Raw genomic sequence first — 17632 nt, forward strand, 5'->3', positions numbered from 1 at the left:
CAATGGTGTTTCCCTGTCCCCTATCTCAGAGCTTTTTTGTGATCCTGGAAGTTGCTGCCTCTCAAACTGACCCTTCCACCCAAGTGGCAGATAGATGGATCTTGATGGGAGGCACATGGGTGTCTGTGTTCTCTGGAGAGCCTTCTCCACTTACAGAGCACTGGCATACACTGTCTTTCTAACTCTGCAAGGTCAGTGGTTTTGTCCTCATTTTTCTGATGAGAGAACTAGACTCAAGGAGGTGAAGTGACTACCTGAAGATCTCACAGGTAGTCTGAAGGAAATTTAGGACTAGGACTTACAAACCAGAGCTCTTTCCCCTCGGCCCTGTGCTGTGGAGCTGGGCTGGGGCCTCCGGCACGGGGGGAGTCAGATTTGGAGCAAGTGGATGCCGCTGAGTGCAGGTGGGGATGACTCTTCGGAGCCTGGGCTGAGCCTGCTGGTGCTGCGGGGTGAGGGCTGCCTCAGCTCTGCCTGCCCTTCCGAGTGTTTGGTTTCTCTGCAGGCTGCATGTTGTGCCTGGGTCAGTCCACCTTCCTCCGCTTTAACCACCCGGCTGAAGCCAAGTGGATGAAGAGCATGATTCCGGCAGGGGGCCGGGCCCCTGGACCCCCCTACAGTCCTGGCCCGGGTAGGTACCCACTTGGGGCACGTGGCTAGTTTGGTGGCACCCCGTGGACAGTCCTCCTCCTTGCCCACTCCAGCCGCACTTGCAGTGTCAGGGCAGGACAATACCCGTGATCTGGGCTTGCTGCCACCTGCCATGGGCCACTGGTGGAGAGTGCCAGGCAGTCTGACCACTGGAAGAGATCCAAGAAGTGCTGCTTGGCTGGAATTGGGGAATCATGTGCCTGAGGGATGGGGGGCTATGCCGGCCTGTGTCCCACTGCCCTGGAAGGTGCCACCTTGGTGTCTGGGACCTTGACCCTCTTATGTCACTACCAGGGAGCCTCACCCTTGAGGGTGGCCTGTGGGGGCAGAAGGAAGCATCCAGTTGAGCTGCTGTAAGCTCTGGGGTGGGGAGGGGGGGTCCCACCTGCTTGTGATCATGTCTTTGGGCCCTGCCCCACCCCCAGGCCATGCCATGCCAGCTGGTGTCTCAGTGGAGCAGCTGCAGTTTGTGTGTGAATTATTGATCCCCAGAGGAGAGTTGGGTGATTGTCCCAGGGAGCCAGCACAGCCCCCCTCAGCCCAGCTGCCTAGGGGGCTGGGTGCAGATCAGGAGGCTGCCTATAGGCCTGCCACCCCAGACTTTGCACGGGTATTCAGATGGCTGTAGGATGACAGGTGTCAGCGTGCTACTGGGACAGGTGGACATGTGTGTCAGGTGCACCTAGCAGGGTGGCATCAGTGGCTTCAATGGATCATTTGGGGATCTGAGGAAAGATGGGTGGTCCCTGGGATCACCAGTATCCACGGCAACCCCTCTGCCTTTGGTCCCACACAGTCCCCATAATTTTGGATCCAGACTCAGTCTTGCAAAGCCTTTTTCTTCTCCTTTCTAGGCCCTTGGAGGCTCAGAAGCTTGGGTTCCCAGTCCACTCCCTGGGTAGCTTTACCCTGCTCCCACCCTGGCCTTGTCATGCCACTCCCTCAGCTGTTTGGGGCAGTGGTTTCAGAGACTCCTGGTTGGTTGACAAGGGCTGGGGCAGGGCAAAGGCAGGCTCTTGCTGGCATGGCTTAACGGGCTAATTGGAGGCACTGAGCTGCACCTAGTTGCTGCCCAGCCTGGCTTCCAGGAACTGGCCTTTAGGGCCAGGCCCCTCCCTTGCCTCCGACTGGAGAAAGTGGTGCTGCACACAGCCCTCGCCCAGCCCTGGAGGATTTGTGTGTGTGTTTTCCTGGGTCTCGGCTGCTGTGTTGGGAGGCCCTTATGTCCTATTGGACTGGGACCACGTCCTCCCCGGAACTTCTGGCCCGCTCCCCAGCGTGCCCCCATGCCCTTTGCAGAAGGTCCACCTGCCCTTCCTGAAGTGGAGCTTGAGGAGGTTGAAGAAACCAAGGCAGGGAGGAACCTAGTCTTAGGGTGAGTGCCTGGCCGTGTTGCCGACTCTGTCCTAAGTCATAAAATGTCAGAGCCAGGAGAGCCCTCTTCCTTCACAGACGGCAAAACCAAGGGCAAGTGACTTGGGAAAGTTGCACAGCAGGTTAGTGGCGGAGCTGGCGCTGGGACCCAGATCTCCTGGCTGCTTCTCCAGAGCCTTTCCAGCCCTGTTCTGCTGGCAGGACATGGGAGTGCTCGCTCTTGTGCATATGCAGCTCCCTAGGGCCTAGGAGATGCAGACCAGGTCCTGAGGCCTCTTTGCGTTTTCCTTCAGCAGAATCACAAAGCTTGGTGAACGGGAACCACACCCCACAGCCTGCAACCCAGGGACCCTCAGCCTGTGGCAGCCACAGTTCCCTGGTGAGCTCTATTGAGAAGGACCTGCAGGAGATCATGGACTCACTGGTGCTCGAGGAGCCTGGAGCTGCTGGCAAGAAGCCTGCCGCCACTTCCCCACTGTCACCGATGGCCAATGGTGGCCGCTACCTGCTGTCCCCCCCGACCAGCCCCGGTGCCATGTCCGTGGGCTCCAGCTATGAGAACACCTCTCCAGCCTTCTCTCCGCTCTCCTCACCAGCCAGCAGCGGAAGCTGTGCCAGCCACTCCCCCAGTGGGCAGGAACCAGCCCCTTCCATGCCCCCCCTGGTGCCTGCCCGGTCCTCTAGCTACCATTTAGCCCTGCAGCCCTCACAGTCCCGACCCAGTGGTGCTCGCCCCTCTGAGAGCCCCCGGCTGGGCAGGAAGGGGGGTCACGAGAGGCCGCCCAGCCCTGGGCTCCGAGGTCTGCGGACAGACAGCCCTGCAGCCACTGTCTTGGCAGTGGCCTGCAGAGCCGCCGAGAGCCCCCGGGTGGGGGGGCAGTTGCCCCTGGTGGCGATTGGCCTGAGTGAATACCAGGCTTCCGGTGCCCGTGGCCAACCCACCAGCATTCCTGGCAGCCCCAAGTTCCAGCCACCAGTCCCTGCTCCTCGAAACAAGATTGGCACGCTCCAGGACCGCCCTCCCAGCCCTTTCCGGGAGCTGCCGGGCACTGAGCGGGTGTTGACAACCAGCCCCTCACGCCAGCTGGTGGGCCGAACATTTTCCGATGGGTCCGCTACCCGCACCCTGCAACCTCCCGAGAGCCCCCGCCTAGGCCGGCGGGGCCTGGACAGTATGAGAGAACTGCCTCCCTTGAGCCCATCTCTGTCCCGAAGGGCTCTCTCCCCCATGCCCGCGCGGACCACCCCCGATCCCAAACTAACCAGGGAAGTGGCAGAGAGTCCCCGACCCCGGCGCTGGGCAGCCCATGGGGCTTCACCAGAGGACTTCTCCGTGACACTGGGGGCGCGGGGCCGTAGGACACGGAGCCCCTCACCCACACTAGGGGAGTCCCTGGCACCCCGCAAGGGCAGCTTCAGTGGCAGGCTGAGCCCGGCTTATAGTCTGGGCTCGTTGACTGGGGCTTCACCCCACCAGAGCCCCCGTGCCCAGAGGAAGCTCTCCAGCGGGGACTTGCGGGTGCCTGTCACTCGGGAGCGGAAAAATAGCATCACAGAGATCAGTGACAACGAGGATGACCTCCTGGAGTACCACCGGCGGCAGCGCCAAGAGCGGCTTCGGGAGCAGGAGATGGAGAGGCTGGTGAGCGGATGCCAGGGAGGCTGCTGGCATCCATGACAGGGGCTCTGCCAGGGTGTGGGCGGGCCAGCTGGCAGGGAGGGAGGGGCCCGTGGACAGGGCCTGGGCTTCCCAAGCTTCTTCACTTCCGGGATACACCATAGTGACCAGTATCTCAAGGCTCTGGTGCCCTGGACAAGAACTTTCTTTGAAGTCTCTAAGGCCTTATTTCAAATTCATGCTCACTTTGCATTTATTCCATAACACAGTGTTTGTTTTCATGTATAAAAGAAGTTTCACATTATGTACCTGAACACAATGAAGCTCTAGGAAAACATACCACATTTATGATGAAGCTTTGTACGTCTCAGTTTGAGAAGCAGGTCTTAGTGATTAGAAGGCTGAAGCCCAGAGAGGGGAATGGGTTTGTGCAAGGTCACACAGCAAGTTCTGGCAGAGCTGGAATTGGAACCCACGTCTCCTGTCTCTCCAAGGCTTATTCTTTAGAAAAGCCTCTGGTCCTTCTTTCTTGCTTCTCTTTGGCCTCTATAAATGGGTGGGAGCTCCTCATCCTGGCCCATGCTGGATTGTCTGGAAATGGGGGTGGCAGGGGGAGAAGAAGAGAACAGGATGGGCAGCCCCTGGCTGATCCAGGTCAGTCTGTGTGATAGTAATTATGTGTGCTGGTGTGTGTGTGTGTGTGTGCATGCGCACACGTGTGGGTGCCTTTGGGGGCTGGGTGTGGTTCTGGGCAGCTGTCCTGGAGATGGCATCTGAGCTGGGTGGGGGCTGGGATTCCCCAGATAGAGCAGGGAGCTTGAGGGGCGCTGGCTGGTGTGTCCACGCTGTAGCATGTGCACAGGAAAATAGATTCTGCCCTCTTTCCCTTGCGAGCAGAAGAACGGGGTTCCTGGGGGCCCAGGGACACTGGGATTGGTTTGAGGAGGAGAATCGGAACTGAGGAGGTTTGCCTGGAGTCCTTTCAGAAGAGGTTGGGACAGCTTTGGGTGAGGTGAGGGTGTGGGACCTTGTGTCTGTGTTGGGTCCGGGAGGGATGAGGCAGGACCCCCAGTCTTCTAAGTTATTATATCTTCTGTTTTTGCCTGGCCTAGACAAGAGTGCTTGCCCCTCGCCAGGGTCTCATCCTGGAGAGGGGGCAGTGAACCTGGCACAGGCAGAGTGGTGGGGCCAGCCTCCCTCAACCCCATTCAGCCTTCCCGCCCCCTCCCCTGCCCCGCCGCACGTGCCTCCCCAGCCCTTACCTGCCCCACCTGCCACTTTAAATCTTGGAGGCTGCCTGCCCTGCCCCTCCCACCTCCACCGTGCTGCTTATCTTGGTCCTGGGGCAGGGGCGGAGGCACTGGCCCAGCCTCCTGGGTGCTGAGACTCTGTTCCTGGTTTTCTTGCTATGGAACTGGGTAAGCAGCAGGAGGGAAGCTGGGTAAGTGTCTGGGGGGTCCTGGCCAAACTGGTGAGAGACACCAGAGGTTGAGGGACCCCAGAGAGAGTCTGGGGGAAGCCCCAAGTCTGGAGTACTATCCCTCCTTCACCTTCTTAGGCCCCTGGGAGGTATCTGGGTGGGCTGTGTGGGGAGGGGGCGGATGCAGCAGCCGGGCCACGGAGCACTGACACCTGGGCCCAGGCGTTCAAGTGCTGGCAGCTGCGCGGCCTGCTGGGAAGGAGCCAGGGGCTGCCAGAGGGTGACTGGAGCTGAGATGGGCATGAGGAGGGCTGTGGCCCAGGCCTCTCGGGCAGGGTGTATACACGCTAAGCACATCTTTGTGTAAACCTGTGTCAGGTCCCTGTGGGCCCCTGGGTCTGCGTTCCGGCCCTGCCTGTGTCGGTCTGTGCCCACCTGTCTGTGTGCTAGACTGTGTTTATCCGTGTGTGTGCCAGTGTGCATTTGTGCATGTCAGGACTGGTGTGTTTTTGTGTAGCTGCCTGTTAATACAGGCCCGGGGTACATGTTGTGTCCTTGTGTGTCGGTACTGATATGTGGCGGTGTCTCTGTGGGCCCAGGTGTCTTTGGATCTACGTGTATCCGTGTCAGCATGAACACCTGCGTGTTTATCTGTGTCTCATTGTGTTCTTTACTCTGCCTACCAGCATGTGTTTCTGGGTGCATCTGGGTGTGTCCCTGTGTGTTCACGAGGAAGCCCACCCTGGGACAGAATGAGAAGGGAGAGGAAACAGGAAGACGGGAGGGGCTGGCCGCGTGGGCAGGTGGCACGACAGCCCGGTTCCTCCTGCCCGCCTCTGGGGCACCCACCCTCCTTCCCTCTGCCTCCCCAGACCTTGGGCTCTGGGCTCTCCTGACTTGATTCTGACCCCGAGCCCCTAGTGTCCTAGTCCTCTCTCCTGACGGGACACCATGCCTGGCTCTAGCCCTCCTGGGACCCGGCCTCCTCCCCTTACGCCCTGCTCTGTCCACCCTCCCCAGGAACGCCAGCGCCTGGAGACCATCCTGAACTTATGCGCCGAGTACAGCCGGGCCGACGGGGGACCTGAGGCCGGGGAGCTGCCCAGCATCGGGGAGGCCGCCGCAGCCTTGGCTCTGGCCGGCCGGAGGCCCTCACGAGGCCTTGCGGGGGGCACTGGGGCCTCTGCGCGGAGCAACGAGGAGCCTGGAGGTGCCACCCAACGCCTGTGGGAGACTGTGGAGCGCTCGGATGAGGAGAATCTCAAAGAGGAGTGCAGTAGCACGGAGAGCACCCAGCAGGAGGTGGGACCCAGCAGGAGGTGGGGCCCAGCAGGAGGTGGGACCCAGCAGGAGGTGGGACTCGGGGTGGCCTGCCGCAGGCCGAGGAGGCACGCGTGTGTGGTGGATGCCAAGGCCCAGCGAGGGGGAAGTATATGAAGTTTGGGACGACATCAGGGTGTAGAAATGAGGAGGCGGGACTCCCCTGGCAGTCCACTGGTTAAGACTCCGCGCAGGGCGTGTGGGTTCCACGATCTCTGCTCCGGGAACTAAGGTCCTGCGTATCCAGTAGCGGGGCCAAAAAAAAAAAAAGAGGAGGCAAGGAAGAGGGGGAGGTGTTGATGAGTTTCCCAAGCTATAAATATGCTTTATGACCTGGCTTTCCTCGGAGCCCCACCCAGGCCTGGCACCCGGTGGTGAGTCTATTACTTTTAGCCAAGCTGTATTGCTCCCTGTGCGGGGAGGGGAGCTTCCTCCTATCTCAGTCCAGCTGCCCCTTCCGAGCACCCTGAGAAATGGGGATCCATTTCCTTAGTCTCATCCTGGAAGGCTCTAGAGGCTTCCCTAGCTGATGGCTCCCCTCCCCTCCAGCACGAAGATGCACCTAGTGCCAAGCTCCAGGGAGAGGTGCTGGCCCTGGAAGAGGAGCGGGCTCAGGTGCTGGGGCGAGTGGGGCAGCTGAAAGTCCGGGTGAAGGAGCTGGAGCAGCAGCTGCAGGAGTCGGCCCGAGAGGTGAGAGCGAGGGCCCTGGCTGGGCTTCTCCCCGGGCACAGTGATGGCCCCAGAGTGGCCCGAGTCCAGCTGCCTTGAGTGGCCTTGACGTGGACCCTGCTGTTGCCTCCAGGCTGAAATGGAGCGGGCATTGCTGCAGGGGGAGAGGGAAGCAGAGCGCGCGCTGCTGCAGAAGGAGCAGAAGGCGCTGGACCAGCTGCAGGAGAAGCTGGTGACCTTGGAGACGGGCATCCAAAAGGAGAGGGACAAGGTAACCCACCCCAGGCCTGGCTCAGTGCCGGGCGCCTGTGGCCTGGGAGAAGAGGAGAGATGCCTTTTCTGGGGCCCCTAACCTCTTACCTCATTGTTCATCCTGCAGCCCGGCCGGTCTCTGGGCCTCTCCAGGGGCAGGGGGCCTTATTCTCCGTGGAAAGTATCAGCTTGGAGGGCGCTGCCAGGGTCTGGGCTGGTGTCTGGGGTCTCCTCTGCCTGGGTCTCTGTTCTACATCTGGGTGCCTGGGTGCCTGCCATTCTAGGCCCTTCGTGCCCCTTCTAGGAAGTGCCGAAGCCCCTTCTTGGGCGGTGAGCACGGCCCAAGGCACTGGTGCTGGGGAGTGATTCAGGTCCGGGTGTCTGCATCTGGAGGACATCCGCCTCCAAGCGTGGCTCCGGTGCTCAGGATGTGGTCTTTGGGAGATGGCCCTCAGGTCTCTGTTTCCCTTGAGCCTTCAGGATCTGCAGCCTCCCATCCCAGATGGTCCCAGCTCCTGCCCCTGGCCCTTTCAGATTTCGTGCCAGCCTGCTGGGGCCGCTCCATCCCACAGGGGCCGTGTCAGCCACGCCCAAGATGTCCAACAACGTGCCAAAAGCTCCGAAGTGGAGAGGGGCCACCTATTTCTGGACTTGACAGTATTTTTCCAAGAATTAGTTCTCCTTCTGGATTTTTTGAGAGTGTCTTCCTCCTGCCCCTCAGTTTTGAAGCTCTTAACAATTCTTTGACCCTCCCACCCTGTTTTTTGGAGCTTTGGCTCTGGACCCCAAAACCACACTCCCAAATTCTGTGCCAAATTAACTCCATGCTTACCAACCAGGCCTGCACTAACGCCCCCTCTAATCACTGTCCTGGGCTCTCTGCATGTCCCTAACTGCCAGTGCCACCCAGGCAGGGCTGAGCCGTGCCTGCTTTTGCACTAACTCCACGGGCACCCCTGTGCCCTTGGCCCCTCCCCTCTAATGTTGCCTCCTTCCGTTCTTGGTGTGGGACCCCAGGGTTTTGATCAGAAAGGAATGGGCAGGGGGCACAGCTCCACTTTACTCAGTGGGGCATTGGCAGGAGGGGTACAAAATTGGGGGAAATGCTTGGCTGAGGAGCCTCTCAGTCCAAAGAGCTCCTCTCATTTGGAAAAGCCAGGGTGCGGCCTCCACAGACTGTTTGCAGTTTCCTGCACAGAGGAGAGGCGGGCTGTCCTCCAGCCGTCACCTGTCTTCCCTCCTGAGTGGAGGGATGAGGAGGTCCAGTGGTGGTGGCATGGCCTGGGGAGGGCACGGACAGGGGCTCTCTGCCACACAGTGGCTACCCTTCCTAGCTTTCCTCTGGGGCTTCCCAATTTCAGATACTCCAACCAGAGGGTGGGAAGGGGTAGGTCTCTCCCCACTCCCACCCCTGATCCATTCAGAACATAGGGTATTGCAAAGGCTGAGTCCAAGCATGGGGAAGTGCTTGGACCTCAGAAACTGGCCTGATCAGGCCTGGAGGACGATGGGGGCGTGGGGTGGAGGGGGGACAGAGGCAGGGTTCAGCACAGGGACTCCAGGGTGAAGCTCAGCATTTCAGCAGGAACCTGTCTAACCTCATTTCTCATTGACCTGGCATTGCCTGGAGGCATGGAATTTGCCTTCTCTCTGGGCCCAGTTATTTGAGGTGGAGGTGGTGATGGTGGTGGCCACGGTGGTGGTGGCAGTGGGGAAGGTTCCCTCAGCTTCCCTCCCCAGCGCCCAGCCCATGGCCCCATTCTGGCTTTGGAATCAGTAATCACAGTTTCTCCTCTGCCTGTCCTTCGGAGGGGTGACTCACCAGCTCCTCCCTGCATCCCCCCTTCCCACCCTCAGAGGTGTCATCTTGCCCCAGACAGAGCCATCCACCTCCTCTCTGTACCCACTCCTGGGGCTCCTATTACCATGGCAACGGGCCTAACTAATTGCAACCCTCATCCTACTGAAGTTCAGCCTGCAGTGCCAGCACCCCACCCCCACCCTGGGCAGGAGGTGGGGAGGCCAAGGGGTTTGGGTTGGGGTCCCCTCCACTGCACTGCTGTAGCTTTAACATCCTCGGCTCCCAATTCACACCCAACCCCTGGATTTAATCCCCACCAACTCTACCCTTTTCCCAGGGTTAAATTTTGGTCTCTGGGAAGCGGAAGAGGGGGAGGAACAGCAGCTAGAGGCTCCGTGTTTGTGATGTGGAACCAGCTTTGTCTTTGACTGGTTTGGAGAGAAAACAGGGCCTCTTCCTAGGACTTGCCCAAACCTTTCTAGTTCAAGGGACTCCAAGAGACCAACATTTCTGCCTGGGACCCACACCCCTGCCTGTGACACCATCGCCTGCACCTCCAGTCCTGTCTCACACCCCAGCTCTTTGCCTTTCCCACTCTGCACCTCTTCCTCCTTATTTCCCTTTCTCCTGTTTGCTCTCTCCTCTCCTGGTTAAACTCCTTTCATTCCCCGCCTTCTTTCTCTTTTCCCCGCACCCCACCCCCCTTCCCTGCGCCCCGCCCCGCGCCGCCGCTGCCCCGGGCCGGAGTTGAGGAGTGTGTGTTCTGTTTCTCCCCTGTGCCCGCCCCCTCCCCCTCCGGCGACCAGGAGAGGGCGGAGCTGGCCGCGGGACGGAGGCACCTGGAGGCCCGCCAGGCGCTCTACGCCGAGCTCCAGACGCAGCTCGATAACTGCCCCGAGTCAGTGCGGGAACAGTTACAGGAGCAGCTGAGAAGGGTCAGTTTCACCAGCCCCCGCCCCCTCCCCGCCCCCGAGGGCCGCCCGCCCGGAAGAGAGGAGCGGTGGGCCGGGACCGCCTGGGCCCTGCAGTACCTGCCGGACGACAGGGTCCGTGTTGTGGCTTGGAGGGGACAGGGAAGGATTGGGGTGGGGGGTGGAGGTTTTCTCCTTTCTGCTACTGCAGGCAGCGCTGCCCGGCAAAGGGGCAGAGCCGAGCGGAGGAAAGGGGGCGGGGTGGGGGCAGGTCCCTTCCTCCGTTTCCCCGGGTCCAGCCCCCAGAAGTCTCACCTCTGTGAACTGGCCTTCCAGGCGCAGAGTGGTATCGTGAGCACCACCCGATCCCCTTTGTCACTGTCGTTCAAGGAGGCAGAAGCCCTGGAGACTGAGACAAAGCTCTTTGAAGACTTGGAGTTCCAGCAGCTGGAGCGGGAGAGCCGCGTGGAGGAGGAGCGCGAGCTGGCTGGCCAAGGGCTGCTCCGGAGCAAGGCCGAGCTGCTCCGGAGCATCGCCAAGAGGAAGGTGCGCCCCCCTGGCCCCCATCCCTGCCGCGAGGCCCGCAGTGCCGGCTTGACTTCACCTTGCTGAGCCTCGGTTTCCTCATCTGTAAAACAAGAACAATAACAGGCTGTTGTGAGCGATAAAGGAGATGATGTGTGTGAAGACAGCATAGGACATGATCATAGTAAGCACTCAGTGAACAATAACTATTGTTATTAAGCTCTGACTCCCCCCAGTCCTCCAGTGGAAAGTGGATTGGGCTCACATTCAGAGCTGGGCCCTGGCTGGGCAGGGAAGGGAGAAACGGAGATGGAGGAGGGGGCTGAAGAGGAGACTTGCTCCTGCCCTTGTAGAGCTCTCTGATGGAAGTGCTGGGACACATACAAAGACCAGAGATCTGGATATTAGAGCCTGCCAGGGGTACTAGAAAGGCATCACCTGGGTTCCAGCCTTGGCCCAGCCCTGGCTCAGCTGAGCCGTAAAACAAGGGGATTTGGTATCGCATCCTGGCTGGTTCTGGAGCTCCAGATGCTCTGATGTCTCCTCCTGATCTCAGCCAGACCAGGACAGGGTATTGGGGCAGGGATGTAAAGTTGGGAGGAGGCTTGTGTTAAGCAAGGGTTAGGAAGGTGTGGATGAGGAGAAGGGGGAGGAGCCAGGCGGCCCACACACCTGTTGCTGAGAGTTGAGTGTTCGTGCACACATATGCATGCATGTGCACTTTGCCAGGCTGGTGGGAGGTGAGGGCAGTGAGATTGGGGAGGGGTGTCAAAAAGAGGGGCTAGATGGCTAGCCTGAGTTTGGTGGTAAGTGGGGAGCCACTGGACTTGCCCCTGAGTCCAGATCCCTTGCTTCTCTCCCTGAGCTGCTCTGCCTTACAAATGCATCTGCCTATCAGTGAAATGGGCATAAAGGCATCTGCCTCGTAAGAGAGTTAAGTGAGGTAACACGTGCAAAGCATTTAGCAGAGTTCTTGGGTCCTGACAGGTTCTCAGTAAATTGCAGATCTTGTTGTGAGGATTACCACCTGGTCTGCTTCAGTCTGCTTGGGCTGACCCCAGATTTAGTACAGCTCCCTTCTTCCCTCCCTTCTCTCCTATGTCTTGCTCTTAGTGGTGATGGTTTAAGGCCTCCTCTTTCAGGAAGCCCTCCTTGGATAAACCCAGCCCATTTTCCCGAGCCCCTCTCCTTCTCTCTCACTTATTATCTTTTCATTTCCTCTTAGCACATGATTGTTGAGCCAGGCATTGCGCTAAGCCCTACTGGGGATATGGAGACAGAAAAGAAACTGGCCCGGCCCTTGGATCGGACAGCTTGGGCGGGGTGGTGGTGATGGAGACATATATTCACAAGTAACAGCAATACAAGGCAAATGGTGATATGGAATAATTTGAGCACAGAGCGAGGAGCAAAGGAATTGAGTGGTAATCAAGGAAGATGTTGGAGAGAAGATAGCATTGGGTCTGGTCTTGGAGGATAAATAAGCTCTTGATGGGTGGAGAAGACAGGGCAGCATTCCTGGCAAAGAGAACCGTATAAGAAAGGCCTGGGAGTGTACACCTGCACCGCTGACATTACAATAGGGCCGAGCTGAGTGCACGCCGCCGAGGGCTCAGGGTAGGAGGGAGGGTGGAAGGTGGAGGCCCAGTTCCAGGAGCCCTTGAGTGCTGGCTGAGGGATTTGTGCTTTATCCTGTGAATAATGAGGAGTTGCTGAGAAGAGGACTGATGACCCTTACTCGTGGATTAAAAAAAAAATTATTCAAGTAATATACATTCTAAAAAGATTAGAAAATTCAAACAAGCAAGCAAACGAAAACAAACCTCAAAGTCCATTTTAGGAAGCTACCTGTGGCAGTGTAGGGGTGGATCAGAAAGTTGAGAGAGTGGAAGCAGGAGGCTGGTGAAGAAGTCCAGGCCAGGAAACAGAGGGCCTGGGTTGGGGTGGTGGCAGTGGGATGGAAGCACGGGGGCAGGTGGAGAACGTTGCAGCATCTCTGGGATTCCGGACACATTGACTGGGGCGGGCGGGGAGAGAGATTTGGGAACTTGAGTTCTGGCTGGTGTGCCTGGTGGCATGGGGTCACTGGTTGAGGGAGGGGTGAGGGAGCCGACCACAGCAGCCTGCGTTTTCCTTGGGTGAGACGAGGCCGAACAGAAGGGCTAGTTGATTCCCTTCACCCAAGCCCAGGGTCTCTGGGCAGCAGAGACGGCCAAGCCTCACCTTGGGCTCAGCCCTGTCTCTCCAGGGTCTGACCCACTACCCCCATCTCCTCCAGGAGCGCCTGGCGGTCCTGGACAGTCAGGCTGGGCAGATCCGGTCCCAGGCTGTGCAAGAGTCAGAACGCCTAGCCCGGGATAAGAGTGCTTCCCTGCAGCTGCTGCAAAAGGTAGCCCCAGTCGGGTTGGGTGGGGGATGAGGGCTGGCGAGGGGCTGGGGGAGTGGGAGGTGAGTGCAGAAGGGCTGGGGTGGAGACTGGCCAGCCAGGTGGGATCCCCCTTTACTTGGGGCCCCTTGCCCCACTCCCACTCCTTTCTGATTCTGCCGCTTTGGGCTTGCAGGAGAAGGAGAAACTGGCTATGTTGGAAAGAAGATACCACTCTCTCACAGGGGGCAGGGCTTTCCCGAAGACCACGTCGACCCTCAAAGAGGTAACATGGTTGGTTTGGGCCCCAGCCTCAGGCCCAAGGGGTCTCCTGGGAGGCTCTGGAGCAACACATGGGGCCTTCACCCCAACAGCTGAGGTTGAATATGGGGGCATTTTCCTGAACCGGAGAAATTTGAGTAGGGATGGCTCTGAGGTCTGGGATTGGATCCTCTATGGCTACCGGCTGCTTCTTTTCAGCTGCCTTTCTGGGCCCCAGGAGCCCACCGATCTTACCGTTTCGGGTGACTGAATACATCTGGGGGATTCAGGAGGCATGGGTGGGGAGGATGGCAGCTCAGAGGTTTGGTAAGGGCTAGGGCTGGGTGGACTCAGCTCAAGGGGCAGCATAAGGATCTAGGGGTCCTGATCTTGGAGCTCCCTGGGCTTCTGTCTGCAACTAGGCTACAGGCTCAGAAGTGGGCATTGGGGCTCTTTCTTTCCCGAGTCTCTGCATGCCTGGTGTGTGAGGTCCAACCAGAACGTGCCAAGTTTCCTGCCTCATTGTGTAAACAATTTGGGCCTGGGGTGGGGTGGCTGGGCTGAGTGTGAGGCCCCTCACACGTACCCTCTCTGTAGGCTGAACTGCTCATCTCCGAGTCCTCAGAGGTGGGGCTGGGGATGGCGGCTCTGGGTCCCTTCCCAGGGTCTTCTCAGGCTGGGGCCTCCTCTGGTCCCTTAACCCCACCTGCTTCCACTCAGCTCTGCCCCAAAGCACAAGAGGTAATCACAGCTAACTGCCTGCTCTGCTGTACTCTGCCTGTCTGCCTGCTTGCTGAGCTGTGCTCAGCTCCTCCCAATGGCCCAGCTGAAGGGCGCGTGGCAGTAATCCTTTGTCTGGCCAGAGTTTGTTCCATAGGTGCCTGGGCAGTCCATGCAAAATCAGAGCATTAATTTGCATATAAATTTGCATATATTCTGCATGTCATCCATCCGTCCTCACAACACACTGGACCTGCTAGCTCATTTTCCTTTTCTGTGACCCCTGGAGGACGGTCCCCCTCTGGAGCTAGGTCAGGGTGGGCTCCCCTGGATAGGGCAGGCTTAGGATCCTGTACTTTGATTCTGCATGCATTTTGGATGCCTACCATGTCCCCAGCACCTAGATAAGCTCAGAATTCTAAGGATTTGCTCAGAGAATACAACAGTCCCTGTCTTCCCAACCCACAATCTGGTGTGTGAGCATCTTTCCAAGTCCTAACCTTCGGGCAGTGGGCTGGTTTTTCTATCTGGGCTTTTAGCTACTCCCTGCTAAGGCTTCTTTCTCAGGGCCTGTGTTGCTCAGGCCCTAGTGGTGCCTCCAGTTCCTGTTCCTTCCAGCTCCTGCTCCAGCAGATGGGGTGTGAGGGGACCCATGGGAATGCTGTGCCTGGCGCTCGGTGATACATGTGTGTGCCTCATTGGGGAGGCCCAAGGTGTTGGAGACAGAAAGGCTCTCTGGGAGGTGGGTCCTGGTCCCTGGTGGACTCTTGGAAGACCTTCCTCGGGCTCCTTCACCTGCCCCTAGCCCAGGGCAAACCCAGGAATGGGCTTTCAGGGTCTGCCCGTGGCAGGGCCCGGATGCCAAGGCAGCCTCAAGAGTGAAGGTTGAGAAGAGCCTTCAGACAGTCAGTTCTGCCGGCCCTTTTCTGCCCCCCGCCCCACTGCCCAGCAGCCAGCTGAGGCCACAGTGGGCAGCTGAGCTCCCCACGCACCCCTACTGTGGATTTTGTATTGAATGGAGTGATGGCCCTTTGGCATGGACTGTGGATGTCAGGTACCTGGTTGAATCCTGTTAACCTGTTCTCTGCCCACCCTTCCCCCTCCCACCGGGCACCCTAGGAGTATGTGAGCCTGGCAGAGGTTCTCCAGCTGTGCTCCTGCTTGGACCCCTATGCTTCTGCCACCTCCCCCAGCGCGCTCGCCCAGCCCCTGCCTGACAGTGAGGTACCAGCCACCGAGTGAGCCCACCTGTGCCCAAGGGCCTCCTCATGGATGCCCTCGATTGCCCCTCAGGCCTGGGTTGGGGGGGCAGCAGGGTCTGTCTTCAGCAGTGAGGGAGAAGGGCAGCTGGCGTCAGGGGGCTTGGGAGTGGTTCCCTCTCTTGCCTGGGGCTTCGGGATCTTCCTTCAGCTCCTGATGGCTCAAGGAGGGAAGGCCTTCTGCTCTAGCGTGAGGGCATCCTGCGGAGAGGACCCTGGCTTTCCCGGGCTCTACAAGCCTACTCTGCTCTGTGTGTCCTCCTCTTACCCTCCCCTTGCCCGTGGGCAGGGCCATCTCTTGGGTTCCCGTCCCATTAACCTCTTGTATTCCCTCCTGTGTCTGGCCTTCCCCCAAGTACCTGACGCTTGAGCAGCTAAAGGCCATGTGGGGCACCTCGCCTGTGCCCGCAGCACCTGCGCCAGGCCTGCCTCCCTGGGCCCCTGCCTCCCAGGACCTGGTTCCCACCACCTGCCTTCTTCCCGCGCTGCCCTCTTCCTCCTCCTTCGCTTCTATCCCGCCTTCAGCCCAGGTTGGTGGTCTGTGTGTTCCTGCCACCCGCAGCCCACTAGTGGCGTGGCTCTGTCTGTGTGTGCTTTGCCCGTGCGCAGTGGCGTCTCAGCCCTCAGCCGGCCCCCGGGGGGGGGAGCGCTGCCTGCCGGGGGGGCGGTGCTCCCGCTGGCCGGCATCGTGGTTGGCGCAGCACGTGTCTGTGGTCTGGGAGTTGTGCCCTGTTTCTCTTTGCCCTTAGCACGTTCGCGGCAACTGTTTTCTCACTGTGTTTTCTTCTCTTTACACTCTCCTTTCTCCCTTCCTTCGTTCCTGTTTTCCCTTCCTGTCTGTTTCCCTGATAATGGTCTTCCTTTACCCTTCCTCCAACCTTCCCCTTTCTTTGCCCTTTTCTTCCTTTTTCCTCCCCTTTCCTTTCCCCTCACTCCTTGACCTTTCCTCTCCATCCTTCCCCTCCTGTCCCCTGTCGTCCTCCCCGTGCCCCCTCCAGATGGAGAAGCTGCTGCTCCCCGCTGTAGACTTAGAGCAGTGGTACCAGGAGCTGATGGCCGGGCTGGGGACCGGCCCCGCTGCAGCCTCCCCTCGTTCCTCCCCCCCGCCTCTGCCCGCCAAAGCTTCCCGTCAGCTGCAGGTAACCCCTCCTTGCCGATCCATCAACCCCACAGTGCTGCCTTAGGTGGTGGGGGGTTAATCCAGCCGGGGCAACAGGGGCCTCTGGACCCTGAGAGGGGAGTGAGGGTCTCCTCTTGGGCAGCCATCCTGGCACTCCGGGTGTGGAGGGCCAGCCTCCTGAGTCCGAGGCTCGACGCGCTTGGCTGTCCAATGCAAGGAGGCTCGGGAGCGGCGGTGCCTCATGCTGTCCTCGGTGGCCCTCACCCCCAGAGCTTCTCACTCGGTCTTGTCCTGATGCACTCTTGAGCCTGTTGTCTCTGGAACTTGTATGTCCTAGGAGAGTTGCCAGTATTTTGTTCTCCTGGTCTCCCCAGGGGTGACACTTGGAGGCAGGACAGAATGGGACAAAGGCTCTGAAGTGATAGCCCTGAGGACATGCCCAAGACTCCTCCTAGTTGCCATTGGGGGCATGGCCGTGCTCCAGCCTGCGGCAAGCTGCTGCCCTCGGGGTGGGGGAAGAGTATTCGGGCAGCCTTCTGCCCCAAGTGTTGCTCCACTGACCGGCTGGAGGGCCTGAACCCCCCTATCCCCCAACGCCCCATTCAAGATTCATTCTTTGAGTGAAGACATTGCATCTCTAAGACTGTGATCTCAGCTCTAAAATTCCGTGTTTCCTTTGGGAGTAGTTTGTGTGACATTTCTATTTTGTGCCCAGCTGGTTTGAGATTTTTATATGTTTTGATTCATTTAATCACTACCACAGGCCTTTGAGGTAGATAACGATAACTCTCGTTTTACAGATCAAACACTGGGCCCCCCCCACCCCCCCCCCCCCCCCCCCCGGAGAAGATAAGTAATCTCTCCGAGGTCACACAACTAGGAAGTAGCAGAGGCTACACTGAGGGCCAGGGTTCTTGACTCCAAAGACCACATTCACCAAACATCAGTGCTGTGAGGGAGCTTGGCGATTATTTAGTCTAGCCCTACCCCCTCCTTTTGCAGATAAGGAAGCCAAGGCCCAGAGTGGGGAGGTGCGTGGCCCAAGGTCACAGCCCCTTAGCAGCAGAGCTGGGACCAGAGGGAGCCCCGGCCTCCAGTCAGTCTCCTGTACAGCTCTGCCCGTTGGTGTTAACTCCTCACATGGGTTGATTTACAAGGTCCTTTCTAAGATGCAGGGTTGGACCAGGGATTGGCCCAAGGAGGAGCAGCCTGGAAAGGAGGCTTGGCAGCTGCCAATAACATCTGTCCATTGGGCTGGCCCAGGAGGCTCAGTGCTGTTGTCAGCTAGAGACAGAGGCCTCGGGTGCTGGGGCAGTACCTTGGATCACAGCCAGCCTAGATGCCATGGGGCTGGTGGCCAGTGGGG

General features: G+C 59.1%; 1 protein-coding gene across 3 annotated transcripts in view; it reads left to right on the forward strand.

Moving 5' to 3' along the window:
• Positions 1-17632, forward strand: part of PHLDB1 (pleckstrin homology like domain family B member 1) — a 45717-nt gene that overhangs the window by 14416 nt on the left and 13669 nt on the right. Inside the window, exons 5-16 of one of the 3 annotated variants that reach the window (XM_089915658.1) lie at positions 506-631; positions 2319-3667; positions 6084-6365; positions 6933-7073; positions 7186-7323; positions 9912-10151; positions 10407-10562; positions 12820-12930; positions 13103-13192; positions 15007-15111; positions 15503-15676; positions 16145-16285. In XM_089915658.1, the coding sequence (XP_089771784.1) occupies positions 506-631; positions 2319-3667; positions 6084-6365; positions 6933-7073; positions 7186-7323; positions 9912-10151; positions 10407-10562; positions 12820-12930; positions 13103-13192; positions 15007-15111; positions 15503-15676; positions 16145-16285 (3053 nt within the window). The remainder of the gene's footprint in view (positions 1-505; positions 632-2318; positions 3668-6083; positions 6366-6932; positions 7074-7185; positions 7324-9911; positions 10152-10406; positions 10563-12819; positions 12931-13102; positions 13193-15006; positions 15112-15502; positions 15677-16144; positions 16286-17632) is intronic. The other 2 variants (XM_089915659.1, XM_089915657.1) reach the window with 2 other exon arrangements.

This window comes from Delphinapterus leucas, chromosome 7 (genome assembly GCF_059928025.1).
Source record: "Delphinapterus leucas isolate spDelLeu-1000000601 "Yukka" chromosome 7, BTC_Dleu_Yukka2, whole genome shotgun sequence".
NCBI classification, from domain to species: Eukaryota; Metazoa; Chordata; class Mammalia; order Artiodactyla; family Monodontidae; genus Delphinapterus; species Delphinapterus leucas.